Here is a 26,959-nt window from a genome sequence, read left to right on the forward strand (position 1 = left end):
AATTAGAGATGAAAATATATTTTAAGGCTATTACAAAGATTTCTATTAAAACCACATTTCTCGATACTATTTGGAGGTCTGTTTTACTTTGATTGTTTAGAACCTCGGTTTTATATAAACCGCACTTTAGTTAAATTAGAGTTAAAGGGTAGATATATACTCACCGGTAAGACTAATCAAATAAATTAAATAATAAAATAAGAATAAAATTATAAAATATAAAAATTATGAAAGTAGCATGAAAAAAACTAAAAAAAAAAAAATTCAAAAAAATAAGAAACATTAGATCCCCAAAATTACACCCAAAACCCCTTCCTCAATTCAATCTCTCAAAATTTTCATTCATTCCCTCTCTCTACAAAACTCTTATGATCATTTCATATCCTCTTTCTCCCTCAATGCTTTATCCATTTTTAATGGTTTTGCAAGAGTTATCAATTTCAAAGTTCAAACAATTGAGCAAAATCAAGTTTATAATTTTGAAGAATTTTATTCTATACATTTTTTTTTTAATTCGTCGAACTAAAACTTAGATAAAATTACAAAAAGATTTCAAAACTACACTTTTTTATGCAATTTACTCCAACATAACTTTTTCTCTCACTTTTTTTTCCAAAATATACTTTCTATGTAAAAAAAACCCAACCAAAATAAAAAAAAAATTTCCTAAATTACCCTCCCTTACTTTTACCTTACCCACACTGTCTCTCCTCTATCCTACCAAAACAGGGGCTCCAGTACCATGTAAATAGGTGCTCCAGCACCATGTAAATGCCGTTCGATAGTAGGGCTTCGGCATTGTGTAAAGTTTGGTCCGACAGTAAGGCTCTGGCACAGTATAAAGTGGGGTATTGATAGTAGAGCTCCTGTATTGTGTAAGGTGAGCGGGGTAGCTGCAAATGGTGGTTCGGTAGTTGCAAAGGCAGTTCGACAGTTGCAAATGACGGTTGATCAGTTATAAAGGGCGGTTCGGTACTTGCAAATGATGGTTCATCAGTTATAAAGGGCAGTCCGGTACTTGCAAAGGTGGTTTGACAGTTACAAATGGCGGTCCAACCGTTATAAAAAGCGGTCCAGCACTTGTGCCCTCCGACAATGTGCTACTGAGTCCAAAAGTCAACGAATGATTTTTGTGCATGGGAAGGGCATTTCTGTCTAAAAAACGATTTTTTTTCCTTAGGGGGTATTTGCATGGAAAGTTTGTTTTGAGGAAAAAAGTTCGAGAAAAAACTAAATTGGGGTAAATTGCATAAAAAGCTTGGTCTTGGGGTTTTTTGTAATTTTTTCTAAACTTAATATGTTAAAATCACTTCAAAATAGAAAAAAAGAAAATAAATAACAAAACAAAAAACAATCCATATTCTTTCAGGAATCTCAACGGAATATTGTAGGATAGTAAAGCAAATATTATTCCCTAAAACAAACAAGGTGGAAAACGAAAAGTATGATTTCTCAGTTATTATTTTTTTAAAGTAAATATCAAGACAGAAATAAAAAATTAATAATAATAAAATAAAAAACCCTGGGTGCAAGCCCCTGGCTCGAGTGTGGTAGAAACGTCACCAGAATCTTGCCCTAAGACCTTAGGTGGAGGTTTTGGGGGTAGGGGAGGGGACAGAGAGGATTAAACCCTTTCTTTTAGGGGTGGGGTTTGCATAGAGCCGAAGATCTAAATAATAAAAGTAAAGCACACTTTCAAATACTACTAAGAAATGTGGTTTCAATACTAGAAATCTTTGTAATGGCCTTAAAATATATTTTTATATTTAATTATTAAATTTAAAGCAGCAAATCTACAAAAACTTGAAAATTGATGATCCAAAAATGCATTACAAGATGCATCATTTGCAAAACTTGAAATCTATTTTTCTCTAATGTCCATGATTTGAAAATATTTGAAAATCAAAACAACATTTTCCAATGAAATTTTTTAGTTGGGTTTTAATTTGATTGTTTAGAGCCTCAGCTCTATATAAACTTTATCCTTCTTTTATTCTCATAAAAATGATTGTGTGATAATAGACCACTTATTTTTTGTATGAGGAAGTTACAGTTAGTTTTAGATATTGGATGTGAAATCCAATAGATGAAACTATATCGTACTTTTAAGAAATTTTATTTGACTTTGTATCGAAATAATGATCTATCCTCGACCACCTCATTTCAAATCTAATCGTCAATGATGATTTTGATTCTTTATATCAAAAGTAAATAGTCTCATTGTATATATTTTATTTATAAACAAAACAAGAAAAAAAAAAAAGAAACTTTTCAATGAGTCCCCAATAACATAAAAGTTATATGTGACCCCACTTCTTAGTCATTTGATATAAATCAAACGGGTATGATTGGTAATACCCCAATATCATGCCAAACACTGTTTTATTTTTCATTTTTTTTCTACAAATATTTTTAGATGAAAATTTGGACGTCTCATCATAAAATTAGGGAGAACCTGAAAAAATATAAAAAAATGGTTTTTATAAAAATAAATGACCAAAATACCTTTACAATTTTCAAGGTTATTCAGGTAATTGTTTATCATTGAAAATATTTTATTTTTGTTTTTATCATGTACGTTGCTATTAGATCTACGCATGCCCCAAATTTTGTTTTAAAATGATTTTTAGAATTAAAATTAAAAATAAAAAACTATGAGCCATCCGATCAAGATCCGACAGTTAAAAACCAGCTTGTGATATTGTGACTCGAGTCATTCTAGCCATCTACTCAGGTATGATGGTCGAGACTAGGCGTCACATACACTATATATGTGGATAGGGTAACATAGAAAGCCTTCTCCTATTAAAAAAAAAGAAAGAAAAAAAAAGGCCTTAGTGCAATATTTTTATTTTACCCTATCTAAACTCAATAAGACCAAAAAGGCCCCTCTACCCTTTTTTAAAAAAAACTAATAAGGAAGAAAAAAAAAAGTATTTGCTGTTAGCACCTAAGTGATGATATGATAACTTATCCCTAGAGGGACCTTGGATGCTTGGGACGTTTACAAATTCTTACGAACTTAACAGGTCTGTAAAAGGTCCATCACACACCCATGTAAAGGTCCCAAGAGTTTCACGGATCTAACAGGTTCAAAAAGCCTTTATGGACCTATTACATCCGCAATGAGACCATTTCGAGCATAAAAAATTGTAAAAAAATTGGTACACACATAATAGACAAGAAAATTAGGTAAGTTTAAAATATTTGAAAAATACAGACATCAGAGATAATTTTCCTCTAGATTCAAACAGTGACTTTATTTTTCTGGGGTAGGTTTTGTAGGGTTGTAGTATGTCTTGTTTACTAAGTTATGGTTAAATTTGAAGAAGTTTTTGCGTTCTACACACAAATTCAGTGCATATTTAGGCTTAAATACTGCCTTTGTAATACATAGTAGAAATTCTTATACTTGTCAAGATGATCAATTTGAGCATCAGGGACTGACGAAGCACGAGTGCAGGGCTTTCAAAGGCCATAATAACCAGGTCACTGCCATGAGAATGTTCTCTCCGATCTCCATATTTGTGTATGAGGTGGGAATATATGGTTTTGATGGTGCATAAGTTAAAATGCATGATTCAGATCTGAACTTATTTTTTCCTGATCTATGTTTTGATCATTCAACACGTGTTTGATTGGTGAAAACAAAGCTCTAGATGTCGCATCTTCTTCGGCTTCCATGGAGAGCATGGAAGTTGCTGCTTCCCTTTCTTAACAATATTTTGTTGGTCATGGGAGCGTCAGCTTTCAAAATAATGCACCACTTCCAACGTTATCGAACGCAAGAAATGCTATAGCAACATAAAGTTGTAGCTTTGGGAGAAAATTATGCACTGACCAATAATATTTACCGTAATTAAATTTTAGATAAATTGATAAATTTATACCAAGGCCCTTCTTTTCATATTTTTTTTTTTCAACTTTGCCCCCAATCTAATGTTGCAAAGTAATTCCGATACCATAGATATCAAATCAACCAATCTTTAAAGTGGTTTGATATTAGAAACATTGGTTCACCCAATAATTCGTTGTTTTTTTTTTTTTTTGAACTATACAAATCTATTCTCTCCAACAGTAAACCAGATTTAAAACAAAAAATAAAATAAAACTGACCGATCTAATATAACCGGACAGACGCGATAAATATTTGATGTAATATTTAAAGAGATGGTTGACAATCTACAGTACAATACTATATGATCCCAACGATCTAGTGTTCAACTTGGCCCATCCAACCACGAAGGCCTATAATATATGTATGCCTGTGTTCTAGATTACATGTTCTAAAATTCACTCTTCTATACAAAAACATTTCTAAGGACAAAAAAACAGGACCATAACCATTGGGCGGGTCCAATTTACGATATGAGAGGAATCCCAACTTTATTTATGTTTTTATTTTAAATGCAATCAAATGTTGAAGACATCAAATAAATGTGCTTACAGAAAAAAAAAATACAAGGCAATCAATATTTCCTATATCGAAGGGCCCCAAACATGGACCAGTCCGACATCTAGGGCATCAAATTACCCAAGAAACAACAAAATAGATAAAGAAATGAACACAAAAAAGAGGGACCATAGCATAAAAATATCGGAAATTATGGACCAAAACACAACTCCAGTAAATAATACCCCTATCTATCTACACATAATATCTTCATGTTTTAAAAACCGAACCGGTGTGCCAATCCCATCACTGGCCAGTTCCGAACCGGCTCACCAACTCAATGGGATCTTTCTATATTGAAAAATTAAAAACTGAAAAAAAAAATATATATATATATATATATATATATATATATATATATATCTATGGTGGGAACTAGGTGAGTCCATGGAATCTAGACCTAGACCTACCACACAGATTGGGCGATTATAAGCTAGCTTGCCAGTTTTCCAAGCACTCATATAACCGCAGATTGGCTCGAAGAAATATGGAAGATGGATATTGGGTACAAGTACCCAAGGCCATAGATTCAATACAATATCATGTCCGAACTAAAAAAAAGTGTGAGAAATTAGCCAAAAGGCCCAAAACCCTCAAATCAATCTAGGAAAAATCAAAGCGGTACAATCAACCGGACATGGGCGGCAAGCGATTCAGCCGGCCTAACTTGTAAACCGGCAAGTTCAATCGCTTAACCGAGCACATCCTGGGTGGTCAAAAAAAGTATTAACAAAATTTTAAAAAATAAAATATATATATATTAAAAAAAAATTTAAAATATAATTAAACAAAACACATCCAAATGAAGTTGAAAATTAATTAAAAAATGAATTTTAAAGAAGGGTGTGGTTTCTATAAGGTTGCAACCTTAAACAATCCAATTAAAGCGCAATTAAAATGTTATCATAACATGTAATTTTGTTGTAAAAAGTTCTTAATATTATCTTAAAATCTATTTTCATACCTAACTAGCAAATTTTAAATTCCAAAAATGGTTAAAATCAAGTAGATCTATAAATATATGAAAATATTGAAATAAACGGTCTAGATAATGTATTGCAAGATGCACTATTTCCGAGATTCAAAAGCTTTTTTTTTTTCATATTCATAGATCTTAATGTCGAGATTATTGATTAGAAGGCTTTTTAAACATTAAAACAACATTTCTGATGGATTTTTAGGTGTATATGTTTAAGGTTGCAACCTAATATAAACTTTTCCCTTTAAAAAATCAATTTGTGCCCATGGTTGTTTTTTAAATTTTTCAAAAAATATGAGAAAATTTAAAAATAAATATTAATGGCCAAAACAATTTCCATCCTTTGCCAAAATGATGAAAATATTAAAGAATGCATTTCAAATAAAATGCCTTATTTTATGGATTTTGTATTTTTTTTTTTTTTTTTACCTGGTCGGTTCTTCCTGATTTTAAGTTGCCTCAAACAAAACCCAATATAATGCAATCAGATCCCATTACGCTTCAAAAGTTCCTTACGGTAAGCAATATACGTCGCTTGGTGACTGCGAAGGCAATAAAAGGCAAGAAGTTAATTTCTCTCGAGTGTAGTAAGCAATATATGTTGCTTGGTGACTGCAACGGCAATAACAGGCAAGAAGTTAATTTCTCCCAGGTTTGGAGAGGCCAACAAAGAATAAATTGAAGCATAAAAAGGTCAGAAAGGATACACAGAGATTGCACCCTCAAGATTAATCCAAGAAAGAAACATACCTCCAAGCAAATGCAGTGGGAGGGAGGCAGAGAGATCAATTGGCCTTAATTTCGTGTGCTGAAAGTAATATGTGTGTGCTTGAGAGAGAGAGAGAGAGAGGGAGAGAGAGAGAGAGAGAGGCTGCAATCGAATAGACAGAGGCCTCTACGGGCCTCCTTTCCCTTCCATTCAGCAAAAGTCCTGAACATCAAAAACCTACAGGGAAAAGGTCTGCAACAACCTCCAATTTTTGCTTCCATTCAGCCAAAACTCGCAACATCACAAAACTATACAAACCATTACACAAGCCTCTACTTTCTCTCACTACCCTGGTAAAAACTCTTCAATTCATGCCACAGGCAAATCAATGTATCAAACCCATCTTCACTGAATCCACTCATTCTCATTCCTGAAGCACCCAACAACTCCTTCAACCATTCCTCATGTAAAGTAGAGAACTCTGCCCTTTTCTCACTCATTGCAAAACTATCTCCAATCTTAGACTTCATTAAGAGGCTTGCATTAGAGGCTCTTTTAACCACATTATTTGGGATCCCAGCCATTAGAGCAACTTGTGTGCCATAGCTACCTGGACAAGCCCCTGAAGCAAGCTTATAAAGAAAAACCAACTGTTTATCATCGGTTACCTCATCTTTGGGTTCGAAGATACAAGCCATATGTTGTAGGCTCACATGAGGGTGTGAGGCGAACTCTTTGGTGAGAAAATGGTAATGAGTGGCAAAGAGCAATCGACAGTGAACTCTTTCAATGAGATGCCGGAAAACCTGATGAAACAAATTAGCCGCACGGAAAAAAAGAATATTAGACCACAGCAATAATAAAATGACGTAGGGGTAACTAGTGTTATGATGCTTAGGTCTGACAAACAGAAATACACGTTCTATTCTCTCTCTCTCTCTCTCTCTCTCTCTCTCTCTCTCTCTCTCTCTCTCTGTGAAAGTTTTCAGAAATTCATTTCAAATTTACTGTTTACATTACACTGATTTCAAAGATTTTACGCTCTACAATCCCTTCTGTGTTCTGGTGTAGATATCACATTACTAAAATATATAAAACCATTGCAAAAGAATATTTCAACAACATGAACAAAGGTATATTAGCTCATTATTAAGACAATAGAAGAATAAACAAACATAATGAGGGTAAACCATCCTTCTCCATACATAGTGAACTCTCTACTCCTAACAACAGTGTACCACACATTTAATGGTCCCAGGTGGCAGAATTACAGCCTTCATTATTGTCATCAATATCCCAGAAGATGACAAGAGTATCCGAATCGAAACATGATATGCAATGGAGGATAGCAGCATTTCTGTTTCCAATTTCATTGTTGGAGTTAAGAGTGTTTGTGTTTGAAAACATGGGGAATGTTGGTGAATCGCATAGAGTAGAACGTAGTTGATAAAAGAATAACTTACAGCATAGGCAATGGCATATCCATCAAAGGTGCTCGTCCCACGACCAAGCTCATCAAGAACCACTAAAGAATTTTGAGTTGCATGTTGTAGGATGGATGCAGTCTCTGAGCACTCAATAAGAAAGGTACCTGTAAAAGAACATGAATGCTTGTAAATAAATTCCGAATGTGAACATCTGAGCACCATAATAGAGACCAAGATTCAGAAGATAATATCAAATCCTAAGCTTTCAAGAGTGAGCTATAATTTTAAATTTTAGTTGTTCATTATCGAAATTTACGAGTTTCCTATCACCATTCATAATCAACAATCCTTGTTGTAAATTCTAGATTTGTAATTCATTACTACAAGTCAGGAAACATACATTACATAATTAACACACTTTAATGTATCTCATATGTCAGATCGTATCAACCTCTACAAAGTCCCATGAGTTTACCTGATCATTACCAGTTTTGGTTGTTGAAATTCAATCAACTGCGCATATTAAGACTAGTGAACTATTCCTTTCAAAATTTATCTAACAGATCCATAATTATGTAGAAAATACTCACTTTCTCCCAACATAATACGATCAGTTGAACCAAGGCGTGTGAAGATGATATCAACAGGCGATAGGACACATGATTCGCAGGGCACATAGCAACCCAACTGAGGATAAAAGGGGGAAACAAGAAAAACAAAACGAAACGTTAAAAAGCACAACATCTTGTTATATTTGCATGCGCATGCCATATAACAAAGCAGAATGTATGCATTTATCAGCATAAGTTTATGCAAGCCATTCACAATCTATCAAAATATGGTGAAGTCCTTGCATACTCAAGATTTTTTAGCACTCAATGCAGGAGTCCTTAAACACAAAGGTAGTTTTTTCTTTGGTTTTGTTTTCAAAAAAGGTATCTTATGTCATTTGTGGGGGCAAAGAAATTATTTTGTTGCTGACAAACATTAAATGCCCCATGTAGGTGAATTACACAAAACCTGCTCCCCATAACAGCCCCAGATAATTATCATATTGCACCAGGTAGTATGCAACAAAGTGCAGTAGAGAACATACAAACATGCACGTACAACAAACCTGAGCAAGAATAACAGCTAGACATGTAGCACGAAGAAGGGTTGATTTGCCACCCATATTTGGCCCAGTTAAAAGCAACGTGTTAGGGTTACAGCCAGCCATCTCTCCGCCAAGGTACACATCATTTGGAACTACACTGCTACCATTCACTCCTATGGCATATGGGTGCCACACTCCATTAATCTTGAGCATGGATCCTTTGTTCTCATCTCCTGAACTAGAACTTGGAGGCATAAAAACAGGTCTACACATAGACCCATTGCATGAATTGGCAGTGACAGCAAACGATTGCAATACATCGATTGTGCTAAGGCAATTAATGGCTTGAGACCATTGAGTAGAGCTTCCAATGAATAGATTCACAAGAACAGATAATGTCTCAGCATCTGAATCTTTAATGTTATGGTCCTGGCCAAAGTATTTAACTTAAAAAATGCAAAGATGAATGTGAACATAATCAAATAATTTATACAACAGTGCATGGTTTTTGTCATGGCCATAATGCCATGGTTCGGCCAGCTGTAGTTATTAAGATTACAGCAGAGTAAAAAAAGACAAATTTCTCCAATTAGTTTAGGAATATAAACATTTAAAAACAACCACTTCATTTCATCTTCATAAACTTATTTCAATTATGATGACACTATTCTTTGGCATTATACAAGGAAATAAAAGCCTCAGAGAATCCATAAAGAAGAAATATTCAACTAAAGCTGGACTCTAAAAGAAATTGAAAATATGCACCAGAAAAATAAGGGAACAGAAATAATATAACAAACCACGCAGTATAAATATACGCATAAATACAATATATTAGTGCAAATGTTACACAAGTCATTTTCTATTTTTGATCAACTTAAAATTGATGTTAATTATTTCTTAGGCAAAAAAGTACGATATGTTGTGCAATAGTTTGCTGAATAAAAAAGGTACTTCCACATCTTTATTTTTTAGAACTTGTCAACTTCCTGATTTACTTAAAAGACAGATCAAAGAAACGAGGGCCAGTTTTTAGGAGCAAAGGAAGAGAGAAAATAAGTGCAAATCAAAAAGATGGGGAATAAGAAGGAATTCCATTTGAACTTATAAAGCCCACCTAAATAGATATAACAATGGTACACAGTTTAATGATCATTAGTTGGACTCTTCTTTTCAGCCTAAGAGGCTGAAGTCTTTGCCGTCACAAAGTGAAGCCAATCCCACCTGATATATCTCAAAATATCAGGAAAACATCACCAATATTTGGAAATTAATCAAAGGAAGCAACAAGGTTACTCATCAATCCTGTTGTTGTTATTCCATGCACTTTGTTCTGTTATTGAATCTAGTCAAGGTCTATGTCGAACAAAATCCTTCATTATTTGTTACGAAGAAGTTTTAACATTTCAGGAAAATATTCGAGATGGAGAGCTAATGTGTGTAAGCATTAGATTCAAACTAAACCTTTGTGGCAAAAACATTTCTGGAAAGTATGCATGGATATATCTACCCCCGTAACTAACACGCCACCTGAGATTAGAAGTATATGCATGGCTGGTATAACTTAGCAAATCTGCATTAAATGCATCTTGACTTAATTTAACAGGGAGTGTCTTTAAAAGATTAGGTCATCAAGAATAATCTTACTAAACCAACCTGGTAATGGGGAAAATCATCATCAAAAGCAGCTTCCAATTCAGTAAGAAGGACATCAAGATTTTTAATGCCATTCAGAAATGAAGGAGGCAAGAAGTTTGCTAGTTGAGAACACCAATATTCTTCTTTTTGTAAGACTTTCAACATGTCCATCCCAATTCGGAGGCCTTTTATGAGGGATCCAAACGCTTTCACCTGAAACACATGCAAAGACTCAACTGCTGAAAATCGTAACATGCAAAAGAAAAAGCTTCAGCACCTACGAATTGTTGGATGTAAAATATTTGTGAAAAATTCCAAAAATCTTTTCAACAGGGAGAAACAACACATTTTGTGCCGTGAATCCAATAAAATTAGAAACACCATGAGAATAAAACACGGGGAACATCTAAACCAGCCATCCAGAAAACCTCACAATTAGAGATAAAAACCACAAAGAGACTATTCATGAGCAAGATTATTCAGATAAAATTTGTCCCACATCGGCTCAAAGAGCACCGATTTTTAACTGAATCTTCAGAAGCAGTGAAAGCATAAAAGACACAAAAAAACCATGCAACCAGCTGCACGCATAGAAGTTCAAAACTCGCAAATGACTCCACATATACATAGGCTCAGAATCAATAATGGGAACTTCCTACCCACAAAACACACAATCATATGTCTTAGTGTCATGAGAAACCAAAATGTAGCAATATAGTTCCAACTGACCTCCATCCCAGGAAGAATCATCGATTTAGGAAACCCAACTTTTTAAGATACCACATAAGAGCATCAAAGCAAACAGTCCACTAAGCAACTGAAATTTCAATCGTTCATGCTCAAGGTTATAGTAAGATTGTATAAGAATGAAAAACCATTCACCCAACTGGTGACCGAACACCATGTAACAACAAAAATATGACTTCCAAAAAACTTTCAATAATACTTACATGTTGTTTCAGTACTTTTTTTCCAACCAAGGGCAAGGACAGTACATCTGACGACCCGACACTAGATTTAACCCGGCCCATCAGCCTTTCAAGGTCAGGAAGTTTGCGCAAATGCTGTGTAATGAGGACATTCATATCCACATGCTTCATGAGATTTTCCACCAGATTAAGCCTATTATTAATTTCTTCAATATTCTGTAGCGGATGGCAAATCCAGTTTCTTAGCAGCCGTTTGCCAGATGGAGTAATACAACTATCAAGATAATTCAACAATGTGCCTGAAAGGCAAACAAGACAAGAAATTTTAACCTTCCCCAACGATTGTGGAAAAATATTTTTGAAATTTCCAGAATAATTCAACCTTTAAAACAAATTTAAATTATGGAGACATTGTTAAAAGTTACCTGCTTTCCCACCATCAGCATTATTATTAAAGAGCTCAAGATTCACAAGAGTTTGGCCATCCATTTGTAGACATCTTGCATAAATGTCATAGGGTGCAACATCTCCATTTCTTAAAACATCATCTAGCTGGCATCAGGGCTGTCTGTATCAGTAAAATTAAATTTAAAACTAGTATGAGTGAAAATTTAGAACAGAATGGCCAAATAGGCTCACCATCAACCTAGATAGGTGACAAACAAGTCCCCCAAGCGCACTAATTGCAAGTTCTGGGTGCTTGATGCCATCGAAAGCAGAAGTCCAAGGGTTACAGGATCCTTCAAAATAGTGCTTTGACTGAATCAACTTTTCAACTTCAGAGGCACCTGCAAACTCTGCCCCTGGTACCACAGGGCTCAACAGTAAAGAGGTGGAACCTGCATGTGAAACAAAAATGAAATATATTCCAAGTCAAACAATGAATACATTCAGAAATCAGAGGATTATTCATCTTAACACTGCCTAAAAATCACCTGGATTGATAACATATAAATCATGTCACCCATTCACAATGGTCCACATCAATTACCAAAAAATTTGTCTAGACAAGCCCAAAGAGTTCTTCAATGGAACAATAGCAAGAACAAAGGAAAAAAATCATCATCTATAAGTTCCACTAAAAATCAATTATTGACAGCAGTCAGCACCCTAAGAAGTTTAGAGTACAAACTGCAACTAGAATTATCACATCAACTGCAACATCAGCACCCTAAGAAGTTTAGAGTACGAACTGCAACTAGAATTATCACATCAACTGCAAATTATCACAATAGGATCCATTTCAATTGCAAGGGGGTATATGAAGCAACTGATCTCAAATTTACTGAACCTTTCTTCATAATGGGCAGCCCTAGGTAATGGCATGATGTAAGGAGGCAATAATCATCAAGTATGCATATGTATTTTGTGGGTTCCTTCTATGTCATTCAATTCTCTTTATCGACTCTAAAGATGAAGGCAGTTTATGTTCTCCATCAGCTCATGTATGCAATATCTCAGTTTAACCCCATCCACCTTGCCATCAAAGCTTGAAAACTGAGCACACTTGTGTAAAGAAAACTGGTTTGCATCAATTATAAGGTCCTTGAAATTTCTTAGAATAGAATACGACGATCTCTATTTGTTAGTCAGAGCTCAAGTGAGCAAGTACTGGTCAGCCAATGAGGTTACTACTAATCAATTTGCAGGGACGCCGCAAAAGTTTTCTTCCATAGTTTGCGTCGCAGATGGATCTCATTTAGTTAGTAAGTTTGCTAAATTTTTTATAATAGTGATTAGTTGACCATTGATGCGACATTAGGCAGCAGAAATCAAATAAATGATTTGACAAAAACATTCATACAGGCTACAAGCAAGCATCCTGCTGCAAAAATTGTCTGTATAAACCAGGAGGTACAATTATCATCAGGAAACTCTTCCATATAACTTTCAAGATGAGATATTCATTTGAAAATTTCACCTGTTGAAGCAAACCTTTTAAGTGCTTGCTGAGTTTGCTTCGAGAGCCCTGCACCAAACAAATATTCAGGACTACATCCAATAAAATAGATCTCATCAACTTAATTAAGAAACAACAGTAAGAAGTTCACCTCCATTTTCATACAACACTTCTTTAGGGGAAACCTGAAACACAAAGGAAGGAAGTCAACCACACAACATATCTGAAAAGCTTAAAGAAAAGCCATATGGATGAAAGTCAAGTCACTCACATGCATCAGCAAAGCTCCCAATGCTGAAGAAGAAGAAGCCTCATCTCTTAACGAACCAACCCAAAATTTCAAAGCAGCACAATCCAGGAAGGCAAATCCATAAACAGGTGAACTGCCACCATGTCGGCCAGAACATCCCTGAAGATAAGAATATAATGCAGGTTCAAACATAAACCAGAATTATCATAGACGTATCTTGAATTTGAAAAATTGATGCACATATGTCCCTGATTAGGAAGGGCTGATGAATGTGACATAATTCACAGAGTCCATGACATCAATAACTAGTATCATACTATCATTAAGCTTCCCAAAAAATGCTTTAATGACCTTTGAAGAAAACATTAAGGATCATGATTATTGCATCATCACTAGAGCAAAAAAAAAAAAAAAATAGTACTTTAAGAGCAGCATATTTTTTAAGCATTTTCTAGCATCATAAAAATACAGGAGACTAAAAAAATACCAACAAGGCACATTCAGCATCGAAAGAGAATACAAGACACTCAAATTCCAGAAAAGTACCAGAGGATGACATTGCATACCTCTTTCAAAGCAAGAAGATGAATGGCATGAGGTCCAATGTTGCCATCCGAAGTCGTTGATGGAGTAAAGACATGAACCAACTTCCGCTTAATCACCTGCAAATATAAACATAGCTATGAGCAGAACAGAACCCTGCATAGTCCTATACTCCACAAGTAATCACAAATAAGCACATATATACAAGGGCATATAGCAAAATCTTATTGAACTACACACAAAGGTGCATGCCCAAAATGACAATATCATCCCTCAAAACATATGTTGCACAAGGAAAAAAGCACAGAGAATCTCCAATGCACTATTATATGAAAAACTATTTTGGGAAGGGACAATACAATTGTCAGTTTGCAAAAAGCACCCACAAACACAACATCTATGCCAACACCAGCATACAATGTGTCCCAAAGGCCCATAAAATACTTACAGCACTTGCTCCTCCTCTAGCCTTAGCTTGATCAGCTGTCTCGGTTTGTTCCATTCTTGCAACTTTGTGTCTTCCATATTAAAACTGAAGTGAGTTAAATTACACAACATTTTTGCAGCATCCCAAAAAGAAGAGAGTAAAAGACCAATATAGAGAAATAAATTCTTAATACACTTTAAAGAAGTTTTACGGGGTTGAACAGGATAAGATCAGGTAAAACAGATGCATGAAAATGTTAGGCACGGCACACCCAGTCAAGTGGCAATACTCTTGCCAACGCACGGGAAGGGAAGAAGAAAGCAATTAGAAACTTCTAACTCAGACTCAGCCTGAGCAACTCGCCTCAGCCAAAGCCTGAATACCTTGGCCGAGCCATTTTTCTGTAAACTGGTTAGAAGTTTCCATGGGATGGTCACACAGAAAATATCCATACCCGCGGGCTATCAGCTTCTGAACAGCATCGTCTATTCCACTCTCAGAAATGCCAACCTGCCCACAAGGTAAAAAGTATATTAATATCAACATAAAAATTGGATTTACAATATTAAGTATAAAAGAAAAATTCATACGAGCCATGCTAGATTATGTCCGAGTCATGAAAGCTGGACACAATACATGTGAAATAGATAAACCCGGACCCCTACGCAAATTCTAAAACATGAATATGAGTATAACCAATTATAGTAGTCATGTTCATGATTATACTACAACTTCCATTTGAACGTTTAATACAAAGCAAACATATTAACTGCAAAACAGATCATAATTCATAGGCTGTATCACATTATATCATTTTTTTCCCCCTTCATCAAGAACTCCTTCAGAATCATCAGAAGAAAAGCATTAAAATGCTTAACAACAGCAGAACAAATTGCTTGCTATTGAGATGAGCTGCAATAAATATGAAAGAGAGCATGAGTGCATAAGCAACATGGCAGCCAATATTCATAAGAGGTTAAATTGATGGGCATTAGTGAAAGAAATAAATATATCCATTTTAAGAGATTAGCATCTTGCAAAAGTAAATATGCCGTTGCTTGAACCAAAAAAGCCATCAGGAAGATAGAAATTTTACCTGTCTACACTTACCCACACCACTAAATGTCATTTTCCAATCGAGCTCTTTGTGACCAATCTCTGCATCTAATTCATATAGCTCATAAAATTTGCCCTGACCAGCATAAGAAAAGAGAAATATTCAAATATACATGGTCATCAGAGATCCAATTGTGTACAAGAGGCATTTTTTACTAAAAAAAACTCCAAGAAACATCATGAGAATCGTTGAAAGTAAACTTGGTATGTATGCAACTAAGTGACATGAAAGCGAATAGAAAATGCAATATGAAGTTGTGAACATTGTCATGACTAGTTGGCTATGGGAACAGTAAAGGGTGTTTTCAATATACAAAGAGAAACCATATAAAAACGAGGGAACTAGAGAACCCATGAAAGTATGATTCAAACTTACCACTTTGAAGAAAAGAACAACATCCATATACTGGCTTTTCACAGTCCAATACTGTCTCTGGGATGCAGACATCTTATTTAAGGCATCAGGAGGTATGTAGAGGGTCCGCTTATCATAAAGGGGATCACCTGGTCTTCTTTTATTTGAGTCCCTTATCGATGATGGGTTGAGCCATTCAAACTTACTGCCTATATTTTCAGATGCTCCACAGTAACTACCAATGCCTGGCCCTAAGTCTAAATCATTAACCATTTTTTGTTTTTTGTTTAAGCCAAACGTCAAAGAATCTCTAAGCATGTCATTGAAGTTACACTGTTCCTCTTGGATTCTTTTCAAGCGGGGAACTAGTGGCCGCATAGCTGGTGTTTCTGGCCCTGAAACCTCACGTACAGTTTCAATACTTTGAGAACCTCCATTTTCAAGGCCAGCACTAAACTCAACAGCATCATTCTTTAAAAGAGGCCTAAAGGGGTTTGTCAGATTTCGAAAGCCAGCATCCTTATCGAAAGTTGGTTCTAATTTCAGATTTGAACAAGTAGTACCCTGTTGACATTGCTTCCTGCAAAGAGGCAAGTAGAAAATTATGATCTCTCCCTTCATATAAATAATAAAGTTCTTGATTAATTCATCAGAAAAAATAAAAAACTCATTAAAAATAAAATAACTCAATCACCTTATCATTGAGAAGCGAAGGACATAATCTCAAGCACATTCTAAATTACACAATGTTGAGTTAAAGAAGCACAGTAAAACACTATATTGTGCAGTCAAAGAGTCCTATGTGCTAGACACAATTGTTTCAATAACAAAAAAATAGAGCTACTGTAGCCAGCCAAATTTTGATCTGTTTGGCACATAATTTCGACAGCTGTTACATTTAACTTCCGAATACTCATTCATTTTCTCATATTCATTATTTGTTTATCTATTACCTGAATGAAATTGGATACAGCTTCAGTACTTTAGCCAAAATTTCTGTTTTTTCCCTAGCAAAAACCCACACTGGAAAAGAAATATCAAACACTAATCCAAGTCCAAAACAATTAAAGAGAGCATAATTATAAGAACTTAAACTTTAGTCGACATTTTAGTTTTTCCCCTAGCATTAACCCATATTGGTATAAAAAGAATGAAAAACAATAGGGATTGTATACAATGAGACCATTTACCTTTGATACAAGGAGGTCACAATTACTTACAACCATCCGATGTGAAATCTAATAGGTTGGATGTGTCACAATGTTCAAGAAAATTTCCTTTGAAGTTTGAGCTTGGTCAATCGAATAAATTCAAGCCGTCTAATTTCACATCCAATGGTGAAGATTAATTGTGACCACCTTGTACAAAAAATAAATGGTCTCATAGTATACTCCAAAACAATATTAGTAACTTAAGATAGGTTACAATAAGGAAGAAAATCATGAGAAAACAGTAATATGGAAGCACTTGGTTAAATAGAAGTACACACTGAAGTCAGTTTCAGTTTCAGGCTAAATAATGAAATAAGAAAATAACAAAACAGTATGAACTAGAATGAAACATAAATCAGACAGATATATGTGACAATACTCCATGCCTTATCAGAATAAACAGCACATGTAATTAACACCAGATCATGCAAAAACAAATATCAAAGAAACAAGAAAAAAGGAAAATTATGAAATTCTATAGAGATGAACAATTTAACGTTTTTTATTTTCTTGACAAAAGTACATGAACAAACACTTTACCGATATATTTTTATTTAATTTCAAAATACAGATAAAAAGGACATGGTCTTGAGTTAGAGTAGTTGCAGATGGGTAAATGTTGAAAGGTTTAGTATTTTGTTAAATTTCTCTAAATAAAATAAAGCATGAATTACAATAAAAACAAGGTTTACTCCCAAGATACCTTTTTTCATCCCCTTCTGGTTCATCTTCCACGACAAACTTGCCCATTAAGCTTTCAAAAGACACAGAATTACTTTCTTCCTTTTTAAAGAACCTGCTGGAACGAGGCCGTGCCTGCAATTTTTCTGGTGGAGTCTCTATGCCTTCAGGGTAAGTTTCAGTAGTTTGAGAACCACCATTTTTAATACTAGCACATAAATTAGTAGCTCCAATCTTCAATGGGGGCCTAAAGGGAGTTCTCTGCTTTGATAAACCAATATCATCATCAAAAGTTGGTTGCAATTTTGGATTTGAACTAACAGTACCTTTTCCCATCTGTTTCCTGCAATAGCCAATAAGTAACAGTTAAGAAAGATATCATCTTCTTCTTATTCTTCTTCTTCTTCTTCTTTCTTTTTTTGTGCCATTTCTTGATAAATTGTAGTATCCTGCCAATTCATCAGAAGAATAGAAACTGTATTTGGTGTTTTATTGATAAAAGTAAGCTACATAGACGAACCAAAATCATATGAACACGGTGCCATTGCATAGAAACACCCGACTATTGATAAAAGTAAGCTACAGAGACTCTCTGAATTTGATTCTAAATTTAATGCCAAAAAATGAAATGCCAAACAAAATAAACTACAAGGGAAAAACCACAATATCATATGAAGGCAACACTATTACAATAATCCAATCAATCACAGATGATAAATAAATTAAAGGAAAAACATAAACGGTTGTAATCCGTAGCTAAAACTGGCACATTCTGGATTAAAACAACAAAAAACTAAATTTAAAAGAAAAATATCCGCTTAATAAAACAATAAGTGAACAAGATATTCAAGCTTGCATCAATCCAAACAAAAAGTTAATCAAAACACAAAGAAACAAAAAATAAAGCATAAATGACTTAAAAATAAAGGTTTGATGACATTTACCCTTTTCCATCGACTTCTGGTTCACCTTCCACTACAAACTTTTGCATCAAATTCCCAAAAGGCATAGAATCACTCTTTCCGTTCACTGATAAATTAACAGGCCGAGCGTGCAATTTCTCAGGTGGCGTATCTGTACCCTTTGTTTCCACAAATGGCAACTCCCTCGCATTTGAAACCCTAGACACCTCTGCAACAGCTGAGGTTTGCTTCACTCGGTTAGTAGAGAACTGCATTTTCCGCCGCCGGATAAGCATCTCGGCGTAAGTAGACCCGCCGGAATTCTCATTTCCCGGCGAGGGTTTGCTAAAAAATGAATCAATCGATTTTTGGCGATGCATTTTAGAGAGAGAGAGAGAGAGAGAGAGGGAGAGATGTATGCTTCGGAGGCTGGAGGGATGCGAGTGTTTGTAGAGAGAGATGCGAGTGTCTGTAGAGAGAGATGCGAGTGTCTGTAGAGAGAGATGCGAGTGTTTGTAGAGAGTAAAAATAGAGATGTGAGCGTTTAGAGAGAGAGAGATGTTTACAGACAGAGAGAGCGAGGGTGTGTGTTTATATGGAGTTGAGAATGGCGCCATTGTACATGGGTTTTCGAGCAGTGTATAATTGGCGGCAAAGTGGACTTTTCAATATATTTACCCTGTAGACTAGGTGAATTATCATATGTGGGCTCTCCATAAATACGTGGTAAAGTGGGTTGAGGGTGGAAGCGTTAAATGGGAAAAAAGAAGGGGGTGAAATAAATCATTTCCTTTTAAACTGTTGCTGTACGTTTTGGCGAACTTTTCGTGCGAATTTTTCGCGATAAAATTTATGAAAGGGAAAAGCTTATAAAAAGTTGCAACAAAAAAAAATATAGAATTATGGTGCACCTAAAAATATCTATTGTAAAAAGCAAGTTGGAAAACAAAAAAATATATGGTAAAATACAAGTTAGATAACCCTCTAATTGATTTTCTCGTCATTTAGATGTATGAATAAAAATATTTGAGCACCAAACATAATGCATTTTGCATTTTATTATTTGAATAGTCTATTTCCAATATTTTCATATATTTATGGATCTATTTAATTTAAGTCATTTTTTAATTTAAAATTTTATAATTAGAGATTGAAAATTAATTATTAGGCCATCCTAATAACATTTTGCGCCAAAATTACATCTTATTGGATTATGGAAGTGCACCTTACTTTTATTGTTTAAGGTTGCAATCTTATGCAAACTACACCCGTTACAAAATGCTTTTTGGTTGTCTTAGGTGGAGATTGGAGAGTAAAATTAATTTTTTTCATGCAAGGCTGTATCTAAAAAGAAAAGAGCGTGACTTGCATAAGGTTAATCAAAAATAAGGTGCCCCACCAATTTTATAATAAGATATAATTTTGATGTTCAAAATTTTTAAAATGTCATGAGAATCTATTTTTATATATAATTATAAAATTTTAAAACCTAAAAATGATTTAAATCAAGTAGTTTTATAAAATATAAAAATCTATAAAATGCACAGTCTATATAATGTGTCGCAAGATATACTATTTTTTGAACTAGAAATTTTTTATTTTATTTTTACATGTATTCATACATCTCAATGCCGAGAAGATCAATTACAGGGTTTTCCAACTTCAAAAGAGTATTTTACTATAGATTTTTAGGTGCGCATTAATTCTATATTTAAGGTTGCAACCTTATGCAAACTTTTTCTAAATGAAAATGGTTTAATAGGGCTGCAGCCCTCTCATGATTACTAAAACCTCACCTCAACTCTCACGAAAAATTATACTTCTGGCATTGGAAAACTTTCAAACCGATCATCTCGACCTCAACCATTATAGTTGTGAAATAAACTTAGGAATTCAAACTCTAAAAATAATATATATTGCAACACATTGTCTAGACCATCCATTTCAGTCTAAAAATAAGTATTCACAAATCTCACATATTTGTACAATTTTATGAGCTTCAAATTTTATAGTCAAGTTTGAAATTGACTCTAGGGCCATCATGAAGATTTATAATATCCAAAGTGCGTTTCGGAAAAGTTTCGAGGTGAAGCTTTGCTTTGTTTCATAAAATCGAGGCTTTTTTTATTCTGCATCCCATAAAAGTACCAATAACTTATATTTTTCTATTTATCAAATAACACCAATGATATAAATTTATCGACTATTCTGTTTATTATTATTTCTTCACATCTAAAATACTAACTATCAAATCTAAGGATATTTGTGCCACCTGCCATGGGTTCGGAACTACAATTTCTCGATCTTTTTTATATTTTCTACATGTGCGGGTCTTCGAACATGAGTTTTGAGCCATCATTTAAAAAAAAAAAAAAAGTGTGAAAGTTTTAAACCTGCTATTTCAAAAAAAAAAAAAAACAAAAGTTTAGGTTAAAATTATGTGAAGGTCATATTTTTTACACAATACTACATTTTGATCCATATCTTGATTATAAACACCTTCTTTGTTTGGATGAATAACATAGTTGTTTGGGGTGTTTTTGTATTAGAGCACCCTAACACCAATTTTGTCAGATAAGGGGAATATAATTGGATCATGTAGTGGCAATCCGTTCCCAAAATCATACTTAAAGTGGGCTTATACATAAACTAATATACCCCCAGGAAATCTCCCAAAGGTCAGGTAATTATGATATCATGAAACAAGTATAAAGAAAAAATAAATTTGATAGCATAGGTGATGCACGTAGAGCATGGAAGATATGGCAAAATTACAAAGGAGCCCTAAATATCGGTACCATATGGACTCGAAATTTTTAATAAAGGTGGGAAAATCCTCCAAAGCCTGGATTTTTAAATTGGGATCAACCAAGCTACTTTTTTTCCATTGGGATGAAAAAATATATTTTCGTTACCGTCTAGATCACTCACAATAAGTTATTTTACAATATAACAACTTCAAATAAAATATAATAAAATAATGACGCGGGATCTAATGGTCAACCTTTAATCTCAACCGAAAAAACAGGTTTGGACAAGTCATATCAATAGAAAATTAACCCCTTTGATAAAAAAACTTAAACCCTAGGTAAATATTCATTTGGCAACCTAGTTTGAGAGAGATGCTTATTTTTTCATACCACAACCCTATAAACTAAACCCCACTAAGAGATTAGGGATCATGAGAGAGATGACAACTCTCAATAGTATTTAAAAAATCGGGGAGTCGAACCGGACTCGTCTGGTTCGACTCGGGAACCGATACAGCTCGTGCCGGTTCCAATACAAAACCGGGAACCGCCCGGTTCTAGAGAATAACCGTCGGTTCCAATCCGGTTCAGCCCCGTTCCCTTTCTACACGCGTGCGACACGTGACGTGTGAGGTTACCCCAATATTTATACATAAACATTTTAATTTATATTACATAAGTATTTATGTAAACAATATAAAAAACATAAAAAAATAAAAAAGTTAATTTTTTGTATAGCAGGTAATTTTTGTTATATAGTGGTATAATTATTTTTTAAAATACTATGAAAGGCATAAAAAAATAAAACATAAATAGTTTATTCTATTTGAAATCTCCATCTTTCTACTAACATTCTCTTTCACTAAATTTATTATATAAACCTAAAAAAATAAATTTTTGAAAATTTGAAGTGTTATTTCCAAAATTTGTACGCATTTTATTAATTTTTACATTGATAACCAAGTTTTTTATTTTATTTATTAATTTTTACATTATAAATCATGTAATGTACTATTTTTTTTACAGTTGTCAATAATACATTTTAAATTAGATAATATTATAAAATATTTTTAATTTGTTATTATTTATCTAATAAATAAATTATAAAATGTAAACTAATAATTATAATTTTAGTATATAATATTATAATTAGTTAGGTTTTAATAATTTTGGATTATAGTTAGTTAGAATGTAATAATTTGGATTTTTTTAGCCGATTAGGGTTTTTTGTCAAAACTATATTTTAATGGACATTCTTTCATTGATTAGTCTACTCTTTATTATAGTCCATGTATAATTATATATTTTATCTATGATAATTCTATGATTTTTCTTTTATAGACTTGCCTTACCACCCGAATTGGTAAACGTCCATAATGTCTTCAATGTAACATCACTGCAAAAATATCAGCCCGACCCATCTCATATCTTGAAATATGAACCTTTACTGATCAGGAAGGACCTATCTTTCATTGAGCAACCAATTTTGATACTGGATAGAATGGTGCAAGTGTTACGTAACAAGGAGATTCATTTGGTCCGTATATTATAGCAGTACCATTCAAGAGAATAGTTGACTTGGAAACGAGAAGATGATATCAAAGAAAAATATCCCTATCTATTTCAGTAATCAGGTACACAAATTTAGATGACTAAATTTCTTTAAAGGGGGAAGAATGTAATAATGCTATTTTTTAAAAAAATAAAAAATAAAAATAAAAAAGAAAGAAAATAAATTTTTAATAAGTGATGGTCCTTATGAGCATGATGGTCCTTATGGACCATCGCTACTTTAAAAGGCTTTTACCTGGTTTAAGCTTTTGCTCTTTGCCACGTCCTTTAGTGGACGTGGGCTTTAAGTGTTTAAGATGTAATTTAACTCTTAATAAAAGATTATAATAAGGTGTCGTAAGAATTTAAATAGGAGAAGTGAGGACTCCCACCCTAAAAAATTTTGAGATCTCTCTATCTCTAATCGAAACGCAGTGAGCTCTTTTTCTCTCTAGCCGAATTTTTATCGGAAGCTCCCTCTCAATATTTTAGGTAAGTGACTTCATTATCTTGAAAAATAATCCGTTATTTTTTTAAAAAAATTACAATGAAATGAAAATAATATCTTTTAATAAAAATGTGATATTTTATTTCTGTTAGAAATTTTAAATGTTGTAAATTCTTAGAAAAATAAATTTATTTATTTTTCTTGTCTATTGTTATAAAATTTTAAATACTATAAAATTATTAGAAATAAATGTGATATTTCTACTTTTAGTAAAATTGTGAGATTTCTTTCTACTTTTTTTGAATATTTAGACATTGTAAATTTCATGTGCAAATGACTGCCTTATTATTTGAAAACTAATATTTTTGCAACTGATTATAGCATTGTTTGTGAAATGTTTATTTGCTAATTGATATCCCATAAATTGTGATAATTCTGTATTCATAAATTTTTATAAGAGTTTTTCTATACATATTAGATTGGCATCTATGCCATAATGTTTTTACGAACTGCTACCTTTCTAAATTTGAGCCCAAAATATTTGACTGGTTATTTTTTAAGTGTTATTGAAAGTGATTGTTATTAATGGTTTCAGTGAAATTCATATTAATAACTCCAGTGATATGTTGAGCACATGATATTGCTACTTTCGAAGGTTTAAAGAGATTTAAAAATACTTTAAGTATGCAAGCGGACTCATTCGGTTCCCCGGCGAGGTATAAGTGGACCTATCCGGTACGTCAGTAAGGATTAACGAGACTCATCTGGTATGCCGGTGAGGTATAAGTAGACCTGCAGGGATTAAGTGAACCTATCTGGGATGCCGATAGGGATTAAGTGGACCCATCAGGACGCTGATGGGTTATATAGGTGACCTACTTGGGACGACAGTAGGGTAAATTGTAAAATCATTTGAATTATGCACTGTTGTTAAAATGTTATATGCATTTATATTATTTGGATTACACTTAATTATGCATTTTTTAAAGTGAAACTATTAATGCATTCCTGTTAATAGATATCATTTTTTAAATGTTGATAACTTTCAACCATGATTATTTTTAGGATTATGACGATCACTTACGAAGTAGCCAAACTCATCAAATTATGGTAAACATTTTTCAGGATAATTGCAGTTTCATTTTGAGTGCTCGTCAGGATCAACTCTAGAAGATATTGTAGTTGTGCTTAAACTCTCTTTTGTTACTTTGTAAGAATTTAAATTTGTCTTATCAAGAGATATATATATGTGTTTTGACCAGCGTTTTAAAAAACGCCGAGTCGAACCGGACTCGCCCGGTTCGACTCGGAATTAGGGAAAAGGGACCGGATCGGTTGAAAAATCGGAAATCGTCCGGTTCTAGAGAGAACCGGACGATTCCGCACAGTGACTCGCCGATTCACTGTTCGGAATCGGCGAGTCCGTACGGATTTTATTTTTTATTTTTTTTATTTTTATTTTTATTTTTTTATTTTTTTTTGTAAGCCATGATAGATTTTTTTGTAATACTTGATCGATTTTTTTGTAATCCATGATCGAATTGTTTTTGTTTTTTTGTAATCCATTATCGAATTTTTTGGTTTTTTGTAACCCATAATAGAATTTTTTGTAATCCATGATCGAAATGTTTGTTTTCTTTTCTTGTAATCCATGATCGCTTTTTTTGTTTTTTTTTTTTTTTTTGTAACCCATGATAGAATTTTTTGTAATCCATGATCGAATGTTTTGTAATACATGATCGAAATGTTTGTTTTTTTTTTGTAATCCATGATCGAAATGTTTGTTTTTTTTTTTGTAATCCATGACTGAATTTTTTGTTTTTTGCTTTTTTTGTAACCCATGATAGAGTTTTTTGTAATCCATGATTGAATTTTTTGTAATCCATGATTGAACTGTTTTTTTCTTTTTTTGTAATCCATGATTGAATTTTTTGTTTGTTTTTTTTTGTAATCCATGATCGAATTTTATGTAATCCATGATTGAATTTTTTGAAAATTTGTGACTTTTTTTTTTAATCCATGATCGAATTTTTTTTTGTAATCCATGATAGAATTTTTTGAAAATTTGTGATTTTTTTTTTAATCCATGATCGATTTTTTTGAAAATTTGTTTTTTTTTTTTTTAATCCATATTATTCAAAGAAAAAATGAGAGAGATAATGATTCTGAGGCCACCCTATCCCAACCATATTATTCACATATCGAGTCCCAACAGCAACAGTGTAGGGATGAGCACGAAATACTGTAAATTAAATGCTGAATGGCGGTTCATGCAGGGAAAGAACATATCAATATTCGCATATTCATTCAAAAACATGAAAATTCTTAATGGAGTACCCTCATTTTTTATTGAATTCCTAAAAAACAATATTTATAATGAATTTTAATAATTTTTTTGAATTTTTTTTAAGCTTTATTCTGACCGATTCACCCGATTCCCGATCAGGATCGCCGATTCGCCGATCCGGATCGGTTTTTTTGACTGTCACATCTCAAGAATATCAGTATTTTAAATTATTGAGGTGTGACATGGGTGCACTTAAAAAAAATATTAAAAAATATTGTCCGACAATAATAATGACTAAAATACCCTTTGAATATTTCAAAGGTATTTTGATCATTTTATTTTATTGAGAAATTTGTTTATATTTTTTATAAATGCGAGTTAAGAGAGGAGTGGTCGCTCAGAATTTGGTGTCAAAATAATTTATAGAAAGAAGCTTAAAATAAAATAAAATAGTTTGATGGGGCCACGGGCTTATCAAAATAAGTAAATCCTCATCTCATAACTCATTGAAAATTACAAGTCAAGCATTAAAAAATATTTACATAAATCATCTTTACTTGAACATTTTGGTTGTGAAAATAAATTAGGATTTCAAACTCTAAAAATAGTAAATATTATAACAAATTATCTGAACCATCCATTTTGCATTAAAAATAAATGTTCACATATTCACAGTATCTGAACCATTTTTTAGATTTTAAAATTTATTGTCAATGTTGAAAATTAATTTTAGAGCCATCAAAAAGATTTTTTTTGCCAAACGTATTTTTCGGTCGAAGATTTGAGGTGAGATTTTATTTTGTTTTCATAAAACCTAAGCATTATAAATAATGTATAGACATGACATTATGATTGGGGCAATCTGAGCTGACGCCTTAAAATGAGGGATTGGATAAGGAGAAATATATAAGTTTTGGAGTTGTAAAAAAAAACATAGAAAGGTTGCCCTATTAAAAAAAAAAAAAAGAAAAAAAAAAAAAAAAATGCCATCAGGACCGTATCAACGTTGCCGCAATGGGGCTGAATGGTCCCGCCAAACGTAAGTATCTGCTCTCCGTCCATAAGCGTTAACCCAGCAAATGGGCGGTTAAGATGTTTCTGCTCCTCACGTTAATAAAGAAGAAATCAACTGCATCACCGTCCAACTGTCCAAACCATTTAGCGAACGGTGATGAACGTTTTCGTGATCGCCAAACAAAACAAAGTGGACCCATCTAAACATTAAAATCGTTCTATATTCCCTCGAACTTTCCAGAGAGGCCTTCTTCACTCTATAAAAATATCGCTCTCTCTGCCTTTCTCGGATT

The 26,959-nt window shown here is 33.4% G+C and overlaps 1 protein-coding gene across 2 annotated transcripts; it reads right to left on the bottom strand.

The window, feature by feature from the left end:
• Window positions 1-6,304: 6,304 nt before the first annotated feature.
• MSH7 (MUTS homolog 7) lies at window positions 6,305-19,300 on the bottom strand. Of its 2 annotated transcripts, none has more exons than XR_016056396.1 (18): window positions 18,659-19,300; window positions 17,737-18,057; window positions 15,844-16,402; window positions 15,448-15,543; window positions 14,806-14,861; window positions 14,373-14,442; window positions 13,948-14,043; window positions 13,403-13,540; window positions 13,283-13,316; window positions 13,153-13,200; window positions 11,871-12,070; window positions 11,657-11,799; window positions 11,253-11,530; window positions 10,321-10,515; window positions 8,686-9,093; window positions 8,159-8,255; window positions 7,605-7,732; window positions 6,305-6,947 (listed from the first exon to the last, which is right to left on the bottom strand). XR_016056396.1 is itself a non-coding variant. In XM_088868128.1 (18 exons), the coding sequence occupies exons 1-18, from the start codon at window positions 19,231-19,233 to the stop codon at window positions 6,474-6,476; spliced, it is 3,900 nt and encodes a 1,299-aa protein (XP_088724254.1). In that variant the 5' UTR covers window positions 19,234-19,300; the 3' UTR covers window positions 6,305-6,473. The 2 variants fall into 2 exon arrangements, 1 of the variants encoding a protein (XP_088724254.1); XM_088868128.1 differs by having other exon boundaries at window positions 11,657-11,783.
• Window positions 19,301-26,959: the final 7,659 nt, after the last annotated feature.

Source organism: Amborella trichopoda, chromosome 5, assembly GCF_054954075.1.
Source record: "Amborella trichopoda isolate Santa Cruz 75 chromosome 5, AtrichopodaSantaCruz75HAP2 v2.0, whole genome shotgun sequence".
NCBI classification, from domain to species: domain Eukaryota; kingdom Viridiplantae; phylum Streptophyta; class Magnoliopsida; order Amborellales; family Amborellaceae; genus Amborella; species Amborella trichopoda.